The sequence below is a fragment of the Elephantulus edwardii genome, unplaced genomic scaffold (genome assembly GCF_000299155.1).
Source record: "Elephantulus edwardii isolate Elephantulus edwardi_28Jun2011 unplaced genomic scaffold, EleEdw1.0 scaffold00002, whole genome shotgun sequence".
NCBI lineage: Eukaryota > Metazoa > Chordata > Mammalia > Macroscelidea > Macroscelididae > Elephantulus > Elephantulus edwardii.
Window position 1 is genome coordinate 43933666 of NW_006399752.1, and position 22490 is coordinate 43956155.

Sequence of the window (22490 nt, forward strand, 5' to 3'; positions counted from 1 at the left end):
TCTCCCCAGGGCCCTGCCTCTCACAGCCCCCTCTCCACAGGGCCCTCTTCCTCACAGCCTCCCTTTCCCCAGGGACCTGCCTCTCACAGGCCCCTCTCCCCAGGGCCCTGCCTCTCATAGTCCCCTCTCCCCAGGACCCTGCCACCCACAGCCCCTTCTCTCCAGGGCCCTGTCACGTAAGCTCCCTCTTCTCAGCACCCTGTCCACATCCCCTTTTCCACAGGGCCCTCTCCCTCACAGCCCCCTTTCCATAGATCCCTCTCCCCTCTCTCCAGGGGCCCTGCTCCTCACATCCCCCTCTGCACATGCAGTCTAGCCTGTGGACTGTGTTCACTTTTCCTGCTTTGCCCTTGCTGGAACAGGATCACAAGTCACCAGACATGTTTCAAAGGCTCCCTCTTCAGAACTGTCCCTCACTGGGCTGCTTTCTGGGTTCAGAAATAGGTTTTTCCAGCCCACCTGAGGGGTGGGTGGGCTCTGGGCTGGCGTTTGGCTCTTGCAGAGCCGTGCCAGGCCTGGTTAACCCTGAGCCCTGCTGCTGTGATGGGCTCAAGGCGGCTGCGGGTCGGCCTGGATACCGGCCTTTGTTTGGGGACCGCCCTGGCGATGCTCTGTACACAGAGTGTGTGGCTTCTAGCAGGACCTCCCATGGCTTCCCGCAGGAGCGCACCCCACGGCGGCCGGCTGAGGAGAGAGGACACACTGTCTGTCAGAGGTCTCTGTGCTCCCCACACAGTCTGCTCTCCTTTCTCTGCTGGTAGGGAACTCCCTTGCTCTGTCCCGCCAGCTGGCTGCCTCCTGGGTTCCAGGCTGACATGTTGGGGTCAGTTCTGCTTTGGTGGTGTGAGCGGGCAGGCAGGTGGGGTAGGAACTGATCCTGTATGGCGGTGGTGCTATTCTGAGGACATGGATGTGGTGCCCAAGCCTGGACCTGTATGAGCTGGGGGGGCTGCGGCCATCTGGGTGGGGGCTGACCTGCTGCTGCTGGTGACAGACACTGGCCACCGGGACCACGTCCAGGGGCTCTGAGGAGATTCCTGCACTGTCAGAGGGCCACGTGTCTCAGGCCCAAATCCACATTTGATCACTGTGTGTTGAATGACTGAATGTTGAGTGGGGGGTACCTGGTGGGGACCACAGCTGGGTGTAAGGAAGCAGGGGGCAGTGTTTCAGAAAGAGGAGGCCCATCTAGGTGCTTGCCAGCTACTCACAGGACCACAGGATCCGCTGTTCACCTTGTCCCAGGGCTGTGTGAGTGGGAGGGCCACATCAGGAGCTGTTCTGGGTGGAGGCAGAGCTCCTGGGAGGCCCACAGAACCATCCTCGGATGTGCTGATCCGTAGAGAAGAAACGGGGTCGTGGCCAGTGCATCTCTGTTTTCAGATTTTGAGACAGCCCTGTAAGCATTCCTTTAAAAAGACTAGATTTTAGGTAGGAAACGAGCAAAGGCTGTACAGTGGCTGACTTCAGCATCCACGTCCTAGGAGAGCAGGCGTTAGAAGATTAAGAAGAAAATCCTCATCCCAGCAAAAAAGGAAACACAGCTGATCTCTGTTCTGCCAAGTGCTTGATGCCAAGTATCATTCATTTATTCAGTCAGCAAACCGACTTTAGGGACCCAGCATGTTCTGTGGACTGGTGCAGGCTGGGATCAGAAGGCTCAGAAAGAGAGTTCTTTGTTTATTTTAGTTATTTATTTCTAACATACGGTTCTTTTCCTTTATTGCTTGTTTTTGGAGTAATAAACTGGGTCTCAGTGTGTGTGTGTGTGTGTGTGTGTGTGTGTGTGTGTGTGTACGTACATAGCTTTCCGTAGCTTTTAACTTCATTTTCCTTTATATCTTGAGGGACAGTTTACAAATCCTACCAGTTTTTCATGCAATCATTCAATTTGTTTTAGAACATTAATTACCATTGATTGATGTAATTAGTCTCTTAGTGTCTACACAAACCCTTAGGTCTGTTGGCTTTACTTTCATCTGACTTACCTATTTTTATGCTCCTTTCTTTTTCTTTTTATCCCTGTTAGCCCTCCAAGATTGATTCCATCGGGATGTCAGCATTCCTTTAGTTTTTATATTTGTGGGATTCTTGCATAATTAAGGCACACAGTTCGAATTCACCAGCTGCTCCACGGGGGAAGGATGGGCATTCTCTTCCTGTGTGATTACTACCGGTGAAAACCTGCCAGATCTTGGTGGTGGTTGCATGGATATTGTTGTTTTTAGTGCCATCGAGTCGACTATTACTCATAGCAACCCTATGAAAAAAAGATCTGAACCCTGATCTATCCTGCGCCATCCTCACACTTCCTGGCACACAGAGTCCATTGCAGCAGTCACTGTGTCAGTCCACCTGGTCAAGGGTCTTCCTCTCCTTCGCCAACCTTCCACCCTTCCCAGCATCATATTATCTTCAAGGAATAGCCCCTCCTAGCAGCATGCCCAAAGTATGTGAGGTGAAGCCTCGTCATTCTTGCCTTCAAAGAGCGTTCTGGCTGCACCCTCTCTAAGATATATCTATTTGTTCTCCTGGCCATCCATGAGATGTTCAGTGCTCTGCTCCAACACCATGGCTCGAAGGTGTCAGTTCTTTTCCTGTCATTCTTATTAATTGTCCAACTCTCAGATGTACAACAAGTGATCAGAAAGACCCTGAAAAATTTCAGGAAGTGCCGTATGAACAGGAGTCAGTGGTAATGAAGGAGGAAGTAGAAGCTGCATTAAAGGCACTGGCAAAAAGTAAGGCCCCAGGAGTCGATGGGATACCAGTTGATTTGTTTTAATTAACAGATTCAGCCGGGGATGTGCTCACTAATCTAGGCCAGGAAATTTTGGTGAAGACAGCTCTCTCACCAACAGATTGGAAGAGGTCCATATTTGTTCCATTCTCAAGAAGGGTGATCCAACTGATTGTGGAAACTATTGTCAATATCATTTATATCACATACAAGCAAAATACTGCTGAAGATCGTTAAAAAAATGGCTAGAACATAGCCATAGACATAGAAGGGGATATTACATGGCTTAAAATGAGGAAGGATGTGCGTCAGGGTTTGTATTCTTTCTCCATGCCTATTCAGTCTGTATGCTACCAGATCATTTGAGAAGCTCACTTTATATAGAGGAATATAGAATCAGAATTAAAGGAAGACTCATTAACAACCTGTGTAATGCAGATGACATGACCTTGCTTTCTGAAATTGAAGAGGAATCAAAACACTTGCTGCAGAATGTCAAAGGCTCTAGCCTTCAATATGGGTTACATCTCAACAATAAGAAAATAAAAATCCTCACCACTGGACCAAGAGGCAATATCATGACAGATGGAGAAAAGATTGAAGTTGTCAGTGATCTGTAATCAACTCCCATGGTAACAACAACAGTTGAAAAATCCAAATACATCTTGCATTGAGAAAATCTGCTGGACTTCTTGAACGTGTTTAAAGAGCAATGATATCACTATAAAGACTAAGGTACACCTGAATCAAGCCATGATTTTTTTTTCTCCACTTGCTTCATTATGTATGTGAAAATTGGACAAGGAATAAGGGAGCTGAAAGAATTGATGCTTTTGAATTATTATGTTAGCAAAGAATATTGAATGTCCCATGGACCGCCAAAAGAACAAACAAATCTGTCTTGGAGAAAGTGCAGCCAGGGTACTCCATAAAGGCAAGGATGGTGAACGTTTGTTTCTTATACTTTTTGCCATGTTGTCAGGAGGTGCTGGGCCTTGGAAAATGACATCATGCTTTCAGCTTTTGGCTTGGAGGAGGCCTTGGTGCAATTTCCTTTAGTCCTGCATCTGGGTTCATCCAACACCAGCCTCCTTCTGCCATGCCACCCAAGTTCGACCCCAGAGAGATCAAAGTCGTGCACTTGAGGTTCACTGCTAGAGAGATTGGTGTCACGTCCACTCTGGTCCCCAATATTGGCTCTCTGGGTCTATCTCCAAAAAACGGTTGATTGATGGCATTACCAAGGCCACTGGTGACTGGAAGGGACCCAGGATTACTGTGAAATTGAGCATTCAGGACAAGCCCAGACTGAGGTGGTGCCTTGTGCCTGTGCCCTGACCATCAAAGCCCTAGAGGAACCATCCAGAGACAGAAAGAAGCAGAAAAATAGTAAACACTGCGGAATATCACTTGATGAGATGGTTGGCGTTACCTGGCAGACGTGACACCGATCTTCAGCCACAGACCTCTCTGAAAGTAGTAAAGAGATCTGGGAACTGCCAGTCTGTGGGCTGCAGTGTTCATGACCTCCACCCTCATAATGAGAAGACGTCAGCACTGGTCCTGTGGGATGTCCAGCTCACTAAGAATTACAGATGAAAATATTTCAGTAAAGGATCATTTGTTTAAAAAAAAAAACAAGACGTCATGCTGGGAAAAGTTGAGGTTCAGAGAAAGAAAAGGAAAGCCTCCATGAGATGGATTGACACGGTACCTGTAACTGCTACGGGCGTGAGCAGGTGGGGGTTGTAGGATGCTGTGGGCTGGGGCGAGGTTCAGAGCTGTTCAGAGGGTAGCTGTGAGTCATGGTTGACTTGATGGTCCCTAACAACAAGATCAACATCTCTGTCTGTGGTTTAAGTTGCATGTCTGTATTCCATTTTGACTAAGAGATGTTGGGGTGAGAGTCTGTGTCAGAACTTCAGGGAGCAAGTCATAAAGTAAATAGGGGCTCTCTCTCTGATGGAACCATTAAACACAGGCAGTAGTGGGATTCCCCAGGGGTTCCCCACAACTCGGAGACATTCTCCGTAAGGTTAGCTGGGCTGTGGGCGTATGTAGGTGTCGACTGGGATTTCTTGACTCCCTCTGCCTGAGGGTACCTGTGACTCAGTGGGTTTTACCCCCCAACCCTGTTTCTCACTCTGAGATTGACTCCAGCAAGATCACCCCCAGAGCATTCACAGCTGAGGAGAACGCCTGGCCATCTTAACCACCAGCACATACTGTTTCCTGTGCCTGGAATGTCCTTCCCCACCTGCCCCCTGATTCCACCCCTCCTCCTTGTCCTTGGGTCTCAACTGAGAGATTATTTCCTGTAGAAAGCTCCTCCTGATCTTGATCCTGGACGGGATGTCCCCCTCTGGTTCCTGTAACATTGAGAGCGTGTGTGTCTGCATGTTGGGCTTGAACTCTGTCCACATGCCCAGGACACGGTCAGGGCCATGGCAGTAGTGTGTAGACTTGTCTCCTCTTTGCCTGATGTAGCCCCTTAGTTTTGATGTGGTGGACTTGGTGCTGAACTGAGTCAACCGAGCCTTGCTGGCTGGGACCCCACGGAGTCTTCTAGCATGTTTTGAAATGATTCAGACCTTACAATCTGGTAAACATAAAAATAGCCGTGGTCCTCACTAACTGAAATCCTAAGCGAAACTGGACGTCAGCTTCCCTTGAGAAACGAGGGACCTTTAGCGTCTCCTTTAAGTTTCCTAGGAATCGGTGTAAGGGTAGAAACCGCAGGATGCATTTGTTTTAAGTGAGGGGGTTCCGTCACTGGACCTGGTGAGAAGCAGCCCAGCGTGTCTCCTGTGAACAAGGTGGAGGAGAATGTTATAGAACTGTGCTCAGCGTTAAAAGCTTACTTTACTCTTTCCTCCCATGGACATATGAAAACCTTTAAGACCTTTCTTCGCTCCCTTTTTCTTTAACTTGCTGTTGTGTACCATTGAATCAGAACTGATTCATAGCTGACCCTCAGTAGGTTTTCAGAGACAGTAAATCACATGGAAATCCTTTTTTTACCCCACGGAGCAGCTGGTGGATTCAAATAGCATCATTTTGTTCTGGTAGTGCAGTTCTTTACCACAGGAGTGGCATCCACTTCCTAAACAACATGCCTCTAGAAACGCTATGAACTTTGATAAATGACGATAGTTATAGAAAGACTGCAGGCCTTTTGTTCATGAGGTCGCTATGAGTCATGCTTGATTCAACAGCCATCAACAGCAACAAGCCCCATGGCCTAATGGTAAGAAGCTGCGCTGCAGTCCCAAAGGCACATAGTTCAAACTCACCATCTGCTTCAAAGGAGGAAGATGGACAGTCTCCTCTGGTGTGATTTACTGCCTCTGAAAACCCGCTAGAGGGTCAGCTCTGACTTGACAGCACGTGACAATAACTAGAAGCCCCAGAGCTCCCTTTAAGCAAACAGAAATCCCTATTTTCCTGACAGTTCTCTGTATTAGAGAATTTTTTTTCTTGATGTCTGATGACTGTGAATGAATGAATGAATGAATGAATGAATGACTCAAACCTGTTGTGATGGGTGAGTGGACATCATCGTGCTGTGTAATGAGAAGGCAACGAGGGAGGAGAACCCCGTTTTCCTCTGCTGACGGCTTCCAAGTGTTCCGGATATTCCCACAGATACCTTGCAAAGTGTATGCAGGCTTTTTTACAACTTGAACACGTTAGGTTCCTGTGTGTTGTTTGTGCTGTGCGTGCCTTATATATGGACACATGCAGGTAAAACGTAAATCCTGGAGCCCTTTACGTTCCTATGTGTCATTCGTGCTGTGTGTGCGTGTTATACAGGGACACATGCAAGTAAAACTTAAATCATGGAGCCCTTTCCATTTCGATATGTTATTTGTGCTGTGTGCGCGTTGTACACAGACACGTGCAGTAAACCTTAAATCGTTGATGATGTATGTTCCTGTGCATTATTCATGCTGTGTGTGTGTTATACATGGACGCGTGCACATAAAGCTTAGATCATTGAGTATTTTACGTTCCTGTGTTTTATTCGTGCTGTGTGCGCAATATACATGGACACGTGCGCAATATACATGGACACGTGCGCGTAAAACTGAAATCATTGAGTGCTCTGTGCACAGTGCCTGCCTCTTCCTCGCTGTCCAGTTAGAGCTTGGGTTCTTGCTCCCCGGTCCTCCCTCATGTAATTTTCTGTTTAAGGCACGCTGGGCTGGGCGATGCACCATTGGAGAGTTGTCTAAATGGTTCTGGAAGATGACTTAATTAGGTCCCCTGGGGCCTGTGCTGTGAGGAGCTTGCAGACGCCTTTTCTGTGAACCCATGCTTCTGTCTGGCCTGCAGTGGGTGAGGGGGCATGTCTTGGTAAGTGGCCTTTGAGAAGGTGAATCTCTCAGTGGACAAGGAGCTGGGAGAGGTCTATGCCTTTGATAAGCCCCAGAGGGGCTTATGGTGGGCGCTGGCCCGTGTCTGCGTGTGGAGTGCCTGAGGAAGATGAGGATGGAGGGAGAGATGCCATCCCTGGAGGATTGTGGTCAGGCTAACGTGGGCTTTTATAAGGCTGGTGTGGCCTTTCCTTCTCATTAAAATGAAAATGAAGTGTCCGATCAATAGTTGAGCTTTAACAGAAGCAGGTCATTGGGGAAACATGTTTGAGTCTCTGGGTTAGAGCCTCATGGGCCAAATCAAAGGCCTTAACTTGTTTTTTTTTAAAAGTCCTGCAGGGCTTTGAGAAATGTTCCGCTCCAAATGGTGATAAATCGCCATGCTTCCTAGCGGAGGGAGGGTTTAACCGCAGCAAATCAGTGCCCAGCATGGAGCCCAGTCCTGAGAGCATGGAATCTCAGTGCCCAGCGGGGAAGTGGCCCCCCATTGCCTGTGGCCAGCCCACCCGTCCCACCCAGCCGCCTGGAGGCTGGGAGGGGCTTTTCTGGTTGAGTGAACTCCCAGCTCCTACTTGTGAAACAATGAAGCCATTATCTCAGGAAAAGCCATTTTTAGCCTCTTCTCTGAGGAGAGGTATCAGAAGAAGGTGGCCTTTTATTCCACATGCTCATCAGATCTAGAGGGAACCCCATCCTTTTTATCCCACTGAGGAGCTGGACCATTTCAGCATCCGGTGTCAGAGTATTGGCAAGTAAGTGTTTTTAAGAAAATTGTTATTTCTGGTGTGTCTTTTCTCCCTCAGATACAACATGACATGAAAAAGGCAGAAAATCATCGACTTTTATGCCAGGCATATCACCTGGGCCAGCACATCCATTTTACAGATGTGGAAATTGAGGCCTGAACATAGGGAATGTGGTTTAACTGGGGTCACATTGCAGTTAGGTGACTAAACCCAACCTAACTCCAGATGTTTATGAGCAGTGCACAGGCGAAGACCCTGCAGCTTTAGTACAGTCAGGGAGACACCGTTTAATACGATGAGACGGGATTGGGGGTCTGATTGCAAAGTTGTGAAAGTGGTCCCATGAGGGTTAGTCTGTTGTTTGTTGTTGCTAGGTGCTGTTGAGTTATGTGACTTTGACTCATAGCAACCCTATAAAACAGTAGCTCTGAACCCTGCTCTATCCTGAGCCAGTCTCCCTGTTTCTGCCACACCTACCCCTCTTGCCCCACTCACTGTGTCAGTCCACCTCATCCATGATCTTCCTCTTCTGTGCTGACCCTCCACCCTTCCAAGCATGATATTCCTCTCCAAGGTACTGCTTCCTCCTGGTGACATGCCCAGAGTATGTGAGAAGGAGCTTTAAAATTCTTGCCTCCAAGGGGCCACTTGGTCTCACCCTCGCCAGGACAGACCTATTTGTTCTCTTGGCAGTCCTTGATGTGTTCGACACTCTTCTCCAACACCACAGTTCAGAGGCATCAGTTCTTCTTCTGTCATTCTTAGTCATTGTTCAGCTGTCAGGTGTTCAGCAAGCAGTTGGGAAGATGGCATTCCAGCCTGGATCAGGTGCACTTTAGTCTCTAGACTGACACCGTTCCTCTTTAGTACTCTGGTGAGATCCTTGACAGCAGATTACCTAATGCAGCTGGTCTTTTGCTTTCCTGACTGCTGGTGCCATGAGTATTGATTGCCAAGGTGAAATCATTAACAACCTCAATCTTTTCTCCATCTGTCGTGATACTGCCTATTGGCCTGGTGGTGAGGATCTTTATTTTTCTGTTTAATTTTTTTTTAATCTTTGTTTTCTTAATGTTGAGATGAGGTCCATACTGAACACTGCATTCCTTGACCTTTTGCAGCAAATGCTTCAGGTCTTCCTCAGTTTTGGTGCACGAGGCTGTGTTATCTGCATAATGCAGGTTGTTGATGAGTCTTCCTCCAATCCTGTTGCTACATTCTTCCTTATAAAGTCCAGCCTCCTCAATGATCTGTCCTGCATGTAGATCGAAAAGGTATGGCAACAGGATACATTGCTGATGCGCTCACTCCTTTCTTGATTTTGAACCATGCAGTGTTCCTCTGCTCTGTTCAGAAGCTCTTTATTTAAGTGCCATCAAGTTGACTGTGACTCACAGCGACCTGTGAGCGACGCATCTTAATCTTGCCCTATCCTGTGCCTGTCTCCCGAGCTCTGCGTAAACCCATTGTGGTAGTCACAGCTGTGTCAGTCCATCTGTGAGTTTGCCGTCCTGTGGTGGCTTGTGTGTTACTGTGATGCTGGATGCTCTGCTGTTGCTATTTCAAATACCAGTCAGGTCCCTCATGGTGGACAGGTGCAGTGGAGCTTGAGCTTCTAGACTAAGAAGCAGGATTGGCTATCTCCTTCTGAAATAACAGGCCTTTGAAAACTCTATGGACAACGATGTGTTGTACTGAGGTGAGGAAATGGGCTAACAGATAGAGTCCCTGGGTTGTCCACGGGGCCCTGGAGGCGTAATAGGGTACATGTGGGGCTGCAAACCAGAAGGTCAGTGGTTCCAATCCACAAACAACTCCTTAACACGTAATCTGCTCTTGCTAAGATTTGCGACCTTGGAAACCCAGTGAAGGTTCGCACGAGTCCGAATCAACTGGACAGTGTTGGTTTTGGTTTTGGTTGTGCAAATGGTTAACTGAGAAGGGTACTAACCAAAAGGTGGGAGTCCACTCATAGGTGCCCTGCAAGAAAGCCCTGGCTGACCGCTTCAGAAGAGCCCTCTTTTAAAAGCTCTCTGGTGTACAACTCTACTGCAGCACCACGGGGTGTGAGTCAACTTGATGGCTTCTGGTTTACCAGTTTCTGTTATTTGTGAGAGTGTCAGGATAACTGTTCTTGCCAGGCAATTTGACAACCTGAAGATGGTGAAACCGTTGATGAGTTTGCCCAGAGGAAGTCAGGGAGGATGTGCACGAACAGCTAGCCGCTGGGATGGTCTGGGGGCACCGCTTAGGTTAAGATGCTGGGAAAGCGGAGCCTCTTAAAGGACGTTAGTTGGATCTGTTTGTGACCTTTATAAAAAGTCAGAATGCAAGAAGCTGCACTGCAATTCCAGAGGTACGTGGTTCGAGTCCACCAGATGCTCTGCTGGAGAAGGAGGGGCATTCTCCTCCCATACTAGTCAGATCTAATTTGACAGTACACACACAAAAAATAAAAATAAAAAATAAAATAAATTTTTTTTCTTTAAATTTATTTTATTTCATTATTTTTTGTGTGTACCGTCAGATCAGATCTGACTGGTACAGGAGGAGATTGTTCCTCCTTCTCCAGCAGAGCATCTGGTGGATTTGAACCGTGCACCTCTGAGACTGTAGTTGCAGCTTCTTGCCACTAGGCCACCAGAGCTTGCCAAAATAAAATTTTTTAAAAAGTCAGAGCTTGGCCTTCCAGAGTGGTCGACCCCATGCCTGGGTCTTGGCATTAGAGAATTGAGCCAAACAGTGGAGCTTACAAGATAGGGTTGGAAGTGACGCTGAGAAAGGAAGGCAGGCCTGGGTGGTGACGGGAAGCTGGTGACAGTGAGTTCATTATACAGTGGTCTCCTTGGTCTCTGCGATTTCCCATCATAAAAGGGGAGAGTCATGTACAGGAGTGAGCCACGCCGCCTTGCTCCAGAGCCCATCCACGGATCTGAAGGAGCCGATTCTCGCCTCTTTACATGATGATGGTCAAATACAGTAACCACATGGGTAGCTACTTAGAACCCCCTTGTGTGGAAAGGGCTGCATGTACACAGTGGATCCCGTGAGTGCTGGAACTCGACAGGCTGCCTTGTTTCCCTGGGTCTCCCAAGGTTACAGCTTTGGACAGCCTGTGGTCTTACCACTTCCATTTCACTTGTTTTTGTGGAAAATGCTTGAGAGTCCACCCGGTGCCATAGTGGACCCCCTGATGGGCAGCTAACAGAAAGATGGGCGGTTCAAATGCACCAGCTGATCTACGAGGTAGTCTGCTCTAGTAAGATTTACGTAGAGTTATGAACACTGAGTGGAGACTCGCCACGAGTCAGAATTAACTTGAGGGCACTGGGCTAGGTTTTCCCTCCGACAGCTTCCCACCTTGTGCGGGTCTTACTATGGCATGGTTTGAATAAAAGGAAATAAGGCCATTTGGGAAAGATTGGTGGGAAGTGTGTGTGCTTATGGGGTGACTACTGGCTAAAGACAGCATTACTTTTTCTTTTTTTTCTACAGCAAACATGCGTTGCTGGTGGAAGGTGTAAACAGTCGAGCATAATTAAGTCTGTTGCTCTTTTGACCTTTAGGGAAAAGCATGGAGGAAATCAAGAAGGTGCTGCTGCTGCTGCTGGGCTGTGCCGTCCAGGTAGGGCAGCGGGCATGGGCAGGGCCAGTGGTTGGCCGCCTCAAGCCTGGGGTTTGGGGGGACAAATGCTCCCTTAGATAAGAAGCAGCTGTTTTATGTTCAACACAGGAGAAGACACTGGGCTCCTAGGAGAAGTGATTCCAACTGAGGTGGCCAGTGTTTCTAGCACGAGCGTATGTGGGACAGGAGGCCAGATGGGGCTCCTGGGGGCCAGGTGTATCATTATCTATTCATTCCCAGTGTTGTTGTTAAGTGCCATCAAGTCAAATGTGACTCATAGTGACCCTGTTGTTGTTGTTAAGTGCCGTTGAGTTGTAGACGACTCATAGTGACCCACCACCGTTCATAGAGTTTTCCAGAGGCAAGCCATTTTGGAAGTGGATGCCACTCCTGCTTCCACGCTTGTTTTAATTGGGAAGCTCCACCACACACTGTCCAACATGGGTAACCATTCTCACATTTGGCACATCAGTGTCACAGTGTTTAGCATCACAGCAACCATGAGTTTCCTCTGTACAGCAATGCACAGACCAGTGCTATACCACTTAGAAGAATGTTTGACAGAAAACAATTTAAACCAGGCTTGAGGGCCTCAGATTAAAATCACCCACCTTGGGCTTGGTACCATAACTTTCTGTCCACTAGGCCAGCATAGCTTCTCTCTGTGTTGTCGTTGTTATTGTTGTTAAGTGTCGTTGAATCATAGACGACTCATAGCGACCCTGTAACAGTTCTGAATCCTGTGTTAGCCTGTGTCCCCCTCATCTCACACACTTGAGCCTATTCCTGCAGTCACTGAGTCTATCTGTGTGATTGAGGGTCTTACTTTCTTTTGCTGAGCGCCTGCCTTTCCAAGGATGATATCTCTCTCCAAGGAATAACTGCTCCTAGAAACATGTCCAAATTATGTGAGATGAAGCTTTATCATCTTTGCCTTCAAGAAGCATTCTGGTTACACTTTCTCCAAGACTTTTCTGTTCTTTTGGCAGTCCATGGATAGTCAGTATTCCAGCACCACAACTTAAAGACATCAATTCTTCTGTCATCCTTACTCTTCCTTACTCTCATTGTCCAGCTCTCAGATGCATAGCAAGTGATTGAAAAGATCATGGCCTGTGGCAGGTGCACCTTAGTCTTCAGAGTGATACCATTGCTCAGTAATTTGAAGAGGTCTGTGACAGCAGACTTTCGCAATGAAATATTGTCTCTTGATCTCCTGACTGCTACTGCTGCTACCAAGGGTGTGGATTATGGATTCAACTAAGATGAAATCCCAGTACAGGAACGTGTAAATACAGATCAGCAAACTACAACCCACAGGCCACATCTGCCCCATAACTTATCTTGTATAAATAAAGTTATTGGGACACCACCAATGCTCATTCCATTTCATATTGTCTGTGCTACTCAACAGACTCAAATAGTAGAATTGAGTAGTTTTGACAAAAGACCAAGTGATCAGCAAAATCTAAAATTGTTACTTTAAACTCATTGCTGTAACATCAGAACTGACTCATCGCTGATCTTCAGTAGGTTTTCAGAGGCTCCATAGCCCACCCGAGGAGATTGTCCATCTTTCTCTGACAGCGCTTCTAGTGGATTCAAACTGCCTGCCTTTGGGTTGGCAGCACAACTCCTTAACCCACTAGGCAAACAGAGCTCTCTCAGATTGTTACCAGCTAGTCCTTAAAGAAGAAGTTTGCCAGCCCTAGGCCTGAACCAGAGGTCCTCCTTTCAGCCCTCTTTCTGTGAAGATATACACAGTGAAAATACAGCAGTCCAGCAATTCCTACGCATACAATTCAGTGACACTGGTCAGATTTCTCATATTATTCCACTTTTTACAATACCCTTTTTCAAATTGTTTCTCTGTCGTACACACTAACTCACTGCTCCTTTCGAGTTGTTGTTTGAGTGTGGTCTGATACGATTAATTCTTTAAAAGAACCTAAGGCTCAAAGTGAAACAATGAATGACTAGAAACTCTTAAGTCTCTGTAAACTTTCATTTAAATTAATAAAAAAAATGTAAAAGAATAGGACCATATTGTTGTTAGGTGCTGGCAAGTTGACTACGACCCACAGTGTCCCTTTGAACCTTGCCCCATCCTGAAAACCCATTGAAAGGTTAGCTGGATCAATTCTCACTCAACGGCACATAACTACAATATTATGGCCAGTAAGAAAAAACCCCAACTATATTTAGAAAAACACACAGTATGAATAGTGTCTCGTGAGTTCTCCCAGGTGACAGCAAGGTTCTAGGATACATTTCCTAAAACGTAATTTTAAAAGTCTGTTTTTTATTTGCTTGGTTTCACTCCAACAATCACAGGTAACCAAATCCCTCATGTTGCACATAATTAGTTGCAAACTATTGTTTGACTTGTCCAGAAGGTCTAACTAGAAACTGTACAAGTCCTCAGTCACGGTTTTATTATCCACACGTGCTTTGGAAATTTGTAACTAAATGAATGCATTGCATGATGTTAAACATTTGTGTAGAAAAATAAAAATACGTACTAAAAAAAAAACCCCAAAAAACAACGTAACGCTCTAGATGGACCTTATTGTTCTAGTTGAGCTAGATGGTTTGGTGGAAAGCTCATTGAGGGTAGGGGGGTTCTGACTCTCTGTTTAAGAATCACTGGATTTTCTTGTTTCACTGTGGATTTCTGTCTTAGCCCAGTGTTTGCAGTCTGGAATGGAGGTTTGAGCTTTTTATGAACAAGCCCTCGCAGATGACCCTGATGGGGTGGTCTCTGCACCTCTCAGTACAGAGCCAGTGTGGGATGGCTAGGGGAACAAGAACACTCTTGGTTACAGAGGAGAAGCCAGGGGGTAGGTGGGAGGTTCATTTTGGGTCTGCACTTCTCTCTTTCCCGCTGCAGAACAGCTTCAGTTAATACGTGTTTTCTCTCGATAGTGTGAGCGGAAGGAGGAGTTTATTGAGAGGATCAAACAGCTGGACATCGAGACCCAGGCTGGAATCGTGGCCCATATTCAGGAGGTAAGTGGAGGGCTTGGCTAGAGTCTCTCCATCCTTGTGGTGCCCAGGAGACAGATGCTCTCCACAATGCAAACGTTTGGGGATTGTGTTTATTTTGGGTTTCAGACACGTCGAGTCTATTTAGAAAAGATGTCCATCAACAAGCTAACATAAAATAAGAGTAAAAATTAAAAATTCAGCACATACCTCCATCAGGGCCATCTCTTTGTCTCCTCCTTTCTTGCCTAATATGGACTCAGATTATTTTTAAGAGCTGTCAAATAGTTTAGGCTCAGAATTTGATATACAGTCTCTGAAAATGGATTCTGGCAAATGTCAGCCTGCTTCGGATGGCTGATCCTTATGGAAAGAGAGTCGCCGCTCCGGTCAGTGATGCGCTGACGGCAGTGTGTCCCTGAGGGCTGGGGGGGCAGGTGGGCACTCAGCCTGGGAGAGGGGAGCTGTGCAGATGTCCTGTGGTGGAGGTGGTGAGGGACTGCACTTTGAGGCAAACTCTCCTGGGCACCGTCACTCCTGTTAGCAGAGGGACAGGTGTGACAAGGACGGGTGCTGGGGAGGTGGTGCACACTCATAACGACCTTAAGAATGACAGAATAGAGCCTTTCTACGAAGATGGCGCCGAAAGTGAAGAAGGAAGCCCCTGCCCCTCCCAAAACTGAAGCCAAAGCAAAGGCATTGAAGGCCAAGAAGGCAGTCCTGAAGGGCGTCCACAGCCAAAAAAAAAAGAAGATCCGCACGTCACCCACGTTCCGGCGGCCTAAGACGCTGAGACTCCGGAGGCAGCCCAAATACCCCCGGAAGAGTGACCCCAGGAAAAACAAGCTTGACCACTATGCCATCATCAAATTTCCCCTGACCACTGAGTCAGCCATGAAGAAGATAGAAGATAACAACACACTTGTGTTCATTGTGGATGTCAAGGCCAAAAAGCACCAAATTAAACAAGCTGTAAAGAAGCTCTATGACATTGATGTGGCCAAGGTCAACACTTTGATTAGGCCTGATGGAGAGAAGAAGGCCTATGTTTGACTTGCTCCTGACTATGATGCTTTGAATGTTGCCAACAAAATTGGGATCATCTAAACTGAGTCCAGCGGGCTAATTCTAAATGTAATAAATTTTTCTCACCATAAAAAAAAAAAAAAGAATAACAGAATAGAGCAGGTCCTGGTCCTGAGGAGGAGGTGCTGGCAGTGGGAATGAGATCTGTCAGAGCACACGGGCTCCCCCCTGAGAATTTACTGCCTTGACCTCCATCTTCACACCACCCCCCCCAATAGTTGTCTGCACTAGTCCTGTTGGACAACAGGGTTCAGTGTTCATTCTGAAGACACAGATGAGATCAATGTATGAAAAAGACACACACATGCAGGAATGTAGGTGTGTAAGTAGTGCGGGCCGCTGAATCAATGATGCCTTCTGCATCGGCAGGGCCTGAGTTCTGAGTCACGGTTGGGGGTCTCTGAGTCTGGCATGAGTGACAGTGACTGGCCGCCGGTGAGCTAAGGACCATCTGCTTTTCATTTTTCTCTCTGCCTGGGGAGCAGGCCCCGTGAGATTAGCCTGTTACTTACCAGCCTGATCTCTTTCCTGCCAGGCCCACAGGGTGTTGTTAATAGAGGCGTGACCGGGAGCGGGGCAGGGCTGCAGAGGCTATTGAGGGCTTCTGAAAACACAGGGGCCGAGGCCCCGCCAAGAGACCCCCCGAGCCAGAGCCCCGGCGAACAGGGCCTGTGCCTTTAATTGAAAGGACCCCAGTCATCCTGGTGTAGCTGGGCTGCTGGGCCTCTGTCGGCCACGACAGCCCTTCAAAGGTGGAGAAGGCTTCCCAGTCCCTGACTGTTACATGTTGGACTGCCAGCCACAAGGTCATCATTTTGAATCCACCAGCTGCACCGAGGGGAAGAAATGAAGCAGTCGGCTTCTGTTAAGATGTATAGCCTTGAAACTAAGCAGAGTCTCTGTGAGTTGAAACTGGCTATCAGAGTAGCGGGTTTGGGTCCAGAGCAGGTCCAGAGCCCGGCTTTCAGGAGGTTCTGCCATAGGACAAACTTTAGGGTGGAGCCAAATCCAGTTAAGTTTCTTTTTGTCGTCAAGTTGGAACCGACTAATCCACCAGATGCTCTGCCGGGGAAGGAGGGGCCATCTCCTCCTGTACCAGTCAGATCTGATTTGACGGTACACGCACACAAAAATAATAAAATAAAATAAAATAAAAGTTGGAACCGACCCATTGCCGGCCCTCTTGCAGGGTTTTGGAGGTGATAAATCACACAGGAGATCGTCCATCTTTGTCCCACAGAGACCCTGGTGATGTGAACCACCAGAGGGGCTTAGCGGTACAAGAGCTCTCGTGACGTTGACAGCAGGTCCCAGTAGCTAACAGCACTCTATCCACTTCTTCCTTGTGTTTCCCTTTCTCACTCCTCCTTTATCTTACCTCTGAGCTCTACTCCTGAGCAGATGCTGCCGCTTCGATCTCCTGTGGTTACTTGTTCCAAGGACAGAGGCCTCTCAGGTGTTCCTGATCTTCTGTTTGGCTGAAAATGGAAGCATTTGGAGTGGGGGGTGGTGGTGAGTTAATTGCCAGGATTGAAGCGTGACTTAAAAATCAAGAGAGTCAGGGCTCTGGCGGTCTCTGTTGGCGCAGTAAAGCTGACCACTCATGGTGAGTTTTGTCCCAGGCTGCGTCCTCTTCGCACTGGCCCTGGAGCACTCATGGTTCGTGTTTGTGTTCGTCGTCTGGCTGCCTCTTGTAGGGAGCCGCCCATCAGCCACAGGACTCTGGTCACAGCGGGCTCCATGGGGACATTGAGTGGATGTAGCATTGTGCCGTGTGGCCGTCGCCTGTGCCGACCCTGGTGCAGCTGGCACGGGGGGGACGGCGTGCCTCAGGACCCCTCCCTCTGCATCGAGCCACCCTGTGTACCCACAGGTGACCCACAACCAGGAGAACGTGTTTGACCTGCAGTGGCTGGAGCTGCCTGACGTGGCCCCCGAGGAACTGGAGGCGCTGTCTCGGAACATGGTGTTCCACCTCCGGAGGCTCGTCGATGAACGGGACGAGTGCTCAGAGGTACACCCACCACCACCACCCCCGCCGGGTGACCCGCAGGGGTGGAGCTGGGCTCGGGCTGCCCACCACTGTCCCTGTCCTCCTCTCTGTCCCAGCTCTTCGTGGACCTCATGCAGGTCCACCCACCACTCTCTCCATCTGCCCACTGCTTTCCCCTCTGTCCTCTCCTCATCCCAGCTCATCGTGGACCTCACACAGGTCCATCCACCACTCTCCCCTCTGTCCTCTCCTCATCTCCGCTCTGTCCCAGCTCATCGTGGACCTCACACAGGTCCATCCACCACTCTCCCCTCTGTCCTCTCCTCATCTCCGCTCTGTCCCAGCTCATCGTGGACCTCACACAGGTCCATCTACCACTCTCCCCGTCCACCCATCGCTCTCCCCTCTGTCCTCTCCCCATCCCCCCCCATCCCAGCTCATAGTGGACCTCACACAGGCCCATCCACCACTCTCCCCGTCTGCCCATTGCTCTCCCCTCTGTCCTCTCACCGTCCTCCTCTCTGTCCCAGCTCATCGTGGACCTCACACAGGAGCGGGATTACCTGCAGGCCCAGCAGCCGCCCAGCCCCCTCAAGTCATCCAGCGCCGACTCCACCCCCAGCCCCACCAGCAGCCTGTCCAGCGAAGACCGGCAGCACCTGGCCGTGGAGCTGGCCGACACCAAGGCCCGGCTGCGGCGGGTCCGGCAGGAGCTGTGAGTCTTTGCTACCATCAAGGCCGTTTGGGGTGTCACATGTGTGTTTCGGGGTGTCATTCTCCTTCATATAGAATGCAGTTCAGGAAAGGCAGACCTGAGCTGAGGGACTCCAGGTCTGCTCTGAAACTTGTCATCTGCCTGCTCGTCCCGTGGGGCCTGCAGGAAGAGAGGTTCAGTCTCCGTGGTATAGACTCTTGTCTGTACTCTTTGGCCCAGTTTGGGACTGGCATGACGCAAAGCTGCGGCCAAGTCTGACCCACGTGCATCACAGGAGAACTGTGCTGTCACATATCTGGTGCCTGTTTTTAGAAGTTGATCGCCAGCCCTTTCTTCTGGGTGCCTTTGCAGGGTGGGGAACCTCCAGTCCCTTGGCCTGCAGCCTAGCACGTGTGCACTGGTGTGTGTTCTTGGCCGAGAGGGCACAGGGCTAGCCCCCTTTGATGGAGAACCTGCTTCTCCCCTTCTCTGTAGCGGGGGGGATGTCACCTGGCTTGTTCTCTCAGACACCGCCCTCCTCCCCTGCAGTCCCCCAGCTGTCCTGCACTCTGGAGGAACACCCAAGTGGCTGCTGGACCTGGAATAGGGGCAGACATTGGAGACTAGAGACGGAGGAGAATTCTGAGTCTGTTTTGTAGGCTCCAGAGGTTCAGGTCCTGGTTCCTTACAAAGTGGCCAGTGGCCCACAGTGATGGCCAAGGACTCTGTCCTCATGCCCTTTTCTAATCCCACCGTAGGGAGGAGAAGACAGAGCAGCTTGTGGATGCTAGACACGAGGTGGACCAGCTGACCCTGGAGCTGCAGAAGGTCAAGCAGGAGGTAGGCGGGGGACCTGTGTGGTGCGGGCGGGGTAGCCATTGGCTCAGGGATGCAGTGTGTGGAGTGGCCACAGAGGCTTCCACAGCTGCCCCGACTGACCGCTGCAGGTGCCCACGTAGAGCCGTGAGTGCAGAGCTGTCCACTCTGCCTGGACTCTGGGGAGCTCCGCCCTCCAGGGACCAGCCCTCTATGTGCGGAGCCCATGCATCCCTGCCCGATCAGTCCCTGAGCTTGGCTGTCCTCCCTGGCAGAACGTCCAGCTGGCGGCTGATGCCCGGTCTGCACGTGCCTACCGTGACGAGCTGGACTCCCTGAGGGAGAAGGCCAACCGCGTGGAGCGGCTGGAGATGGAGCTGGTGCGTTGCCGTGAGAAGCTGCATGATGTGGACTTCTACAAGGCGCGCATGGAGGTAGGGGCCGGACCGCGTCCCCACACGGGGACAGCTCTCACAGCCTTACCCCTGTCCCGCCACCGTGGTCAAGTCAATTTCCACATAGGGTTTCCTTAGCTCTAATTATGGAAGCAGATCACCAGGGTGGATTTGAACACTTTAACTATTAGGTTCATAACCCAGACCATTTTGCTCCGCCGAGGACATAATTTACTTAACAGCTGTCAAGTTGCTTCTCACTCACAGGGATCCGGCAGGGCAGAGTAGAACTGCCCAGCGGGTTTCCAAGTCTTGGTGGAAGCAAGATGGCCTTCATTTTCCCTAAAACCGGCTGGTGGGTTCAAACCACCGACCTTCTCCTAAGTAGGCAAGTGCTGACTAACCACGGCACCACCAGGGCTCCACAGTCTGTCGAGACCTCCCCAGAGGATTCTCGCCACGCTTTTCTTCTCACACCCAGTGTAGTCATCACACAGAAGGGTCCCCCGACTACATGTTGGGAACTTCGTGCAGTCTCCAAAGTGGAATCGTGACCAGGGTGACCCCCACCTCTCACCTTGGCACCGTGGGTGGGTCTTGTGCATGGCTGTCCCTGCAGCCTTGCCAGAAGAAGTTTGCTCAGCACCTGTGTGTTGCCAAACCCTGCATCAGGAGTAGGGCTCCCACGACACCATCCGAGGAGCTTCCAGACTCGTAAAGGGACAGCCCTACTGAGAGTGGGGGCCATCTTTTCCCCATTCCCATCTAGGGCAGGACTCCATAGAGGAGTAGTTAGTTGTATGTTGTAGGGTTAGTTTCAACTCATAGCAGCCCTACATATAGGACAGAGAGGCAAGGATGGAGAGACTTTTTCTCACTTACTCTGGAGGCCTTGTCATCAGGAGGGCGCAGTCCTGCGCTTGGAAAAGCAGAGCCTTGGTAAAAAAGAGGAAGGACCCTCAACCAGATGGACTGACAGAGTGACTGCAGCAGTGGGCTTCAGCACGGTGGTTTGTGAGGATCGGACAGGGTTTCGATCTCGTGTACACGGAGTTGTATGAGAACGAGCCATCTCAACAGTACCCAGCCTGGATGTGTGGAGACGCCCTGTCAGGTTTCCTAGGCTGTAATCCTGATGGGAGCAGACCGCTAGGTCTTCTCTCCTAAAGAGCAGATGGCTTTGAACTGGAAGCCTTTTGCTTTAAGTGTTGTGCCACCAAGGCTTCTGATCAAACTTTAAAAACTCTGAGCCGACTCCTAGCAGACCCTCCATCAGGTTTTGGAGACTATAAATAGCACAGGAGGAGACTGCCCATGTTTCTTCTGAGGAGCCGAGGTGGATTAGAACTGCCAGAGGGGGCACCTTTGGGTTAGGAGCACAACTCCCTACGGACTCGGCCACCAGAGCTGCTTTGCGCTGCTCATAGTCCTGGTACATTCACTGTCTCTGGTACATACACTGTCTCTGGTACGTGCACTGTCTCTGGTGCGTGCACTGTCTCTGGCATATTCACTGTCTCTGGTGCGTGCATTGTCTCTGGTACGTGCACTGTCTCTGGTGCGTGCACTGTCTCTGGCATATTCACTATCTCTGGTGCGTGCATTGTCTCTGGTACGTGCACTGTCTCTGGTGTGTGCACTGTCTGGGGGTTTACCAGGTGGAAACTGACTGTGAGGTTCCCATACTTTAACGTCTTGATTCATTATGCCATTCACAAGGGATACCGTGTTTTTGCCTGACAGTTACTCAGACCCAGGGTTGGCATACACTGTGGTCCAGGTGGGCTGTGGGTGGGTCTAGGCCATGCCAGTGTCATTCTCAGGTGCCTGGGACAGCGGGGAACAGGTGCTTGTCCACTCCTGAGGTTGAGGCTGTCTTTGCTCCATATGAGATTCTTGGAAAGACAGATGATCCCCTCCCGTGTCCCCTGTGAGGGACATTGCCCTGGTTGAGTGGTGGACGAGTGGGGCAGACATAAGACGAAAGGGACAGACATAAGACGAAAGGGACAGACAGGCCCCTGCCGCCCTGCAGAGCCTGCTGTTCAGCACAGGGAGGCTGCTGCATCGTCAGAACTGGGAGCCCGGGGAGGGCCCCCACTCTGACTTGGGGGGCAGGGAGGACTTCCTGGGGAAGCAGTGTTGAAAGGCAGAGGTGACCACGTACGGGAGACAAGGGCCCGCCAGACTGTTCTGGGGTCCCTGAAGATGATCCCCACTCGTTGGGTCTTGGTGAGTTGGGGTGAGTGGTGGGAGATGGCAGAGGGGCTCTGGATGGGGGACTGCGGGGAGTGGTGGGCTTCTACTGGCTGCTTTGTGGCCACTCTCTCTCTGCCACAGAGATAGGAAGGGCTGTGCATTTATGGAGCACCTGCTGTATTCCATCTCATTTCTTTCCCTCCGTGGTGCCACCAGGTAGCAGGATTCCCCAGGTCACAGAGCCAGAACTGAGTGCATTGGGAGGGTGAGTGGGTGACCGGAGCTCCCTGACCACACAAGCCGTTCACTGTCTACCTGGCAGGTGAACCCCGCTTTCTGCATGGCTTCCTCTAACCCCGCTGCCTCGGTCCCCACTGGGCTGGGCTTTGTTTGTTTTGTTCTCAGCTCTGAGAACCGTGCCTGACTCACGGGAGGTGTTGGATAAACACTGTTGGATGAATCCTAGCTGGGGTTTTCTTGGGCAACTCCTGCAGTTACAAAGCCAGCAGCTGCTGCGCCTCCCAGGGGCCCCCACCTGCTCAGAAACCTGCATCAGCACAGGTCTGCATGGTGCCACCCACCTGAACTCTCAAACGTGCATCAGAGCCAACCGGGAATGCAGCTCGGGGCCCCGGGAGACCTCAAAACAGGTCGCTTTGGGATGGAGCCAGAGAATAATTGGCATGGTCGAGCCTACTGTTGAGGGGGTGGCCTGTCGGGGTGGCATGCCTTCAGGGTGTCCACTGCATTCATACCTGTGCAGCTTGGGCCAGTGTTTGCTTTTCAGTAAATTAGTGGATCCAGCTTTATATAAGAATCTACATTTTCCAGGGGC

At 50.0% G+C, this 22490-nt stretch overlaps 1 protein-coding gene across 1 annotated transcript in view; it reads left to right on the forward strand.

Annotated features, from left to right (window-relative positions):
• Positions 1-22490, forward strand: part of CCDC88C (coiled-coil domain containing 88C) — a 180324-nt gene that overhangs the window by 87033 nt on the left and 70801 nt on the right. Inside the window, exons 5-10 of the mRNA XM_006879117.1 lie at positions 11429-11487; positions 14413-14496; positions 17432-17572; positions 18082-18266; positions 19004-19085; positions 19337-19495. Coding sequence (XP_006879179.1) covers positions 11429-11487; positions 14413-14496; positions 17432-17572; positions 18082-18266; positions 19004-19085; positions 19337-19495 — 710 coding nt within the window. The remainder of the gene's footprint in view (positions 1-11428; positions 11488-14412; positions 14497-17431; positions 17573-18081; positions 18267-19003; positions 19086-19336; positions 19496-22490) is intronic.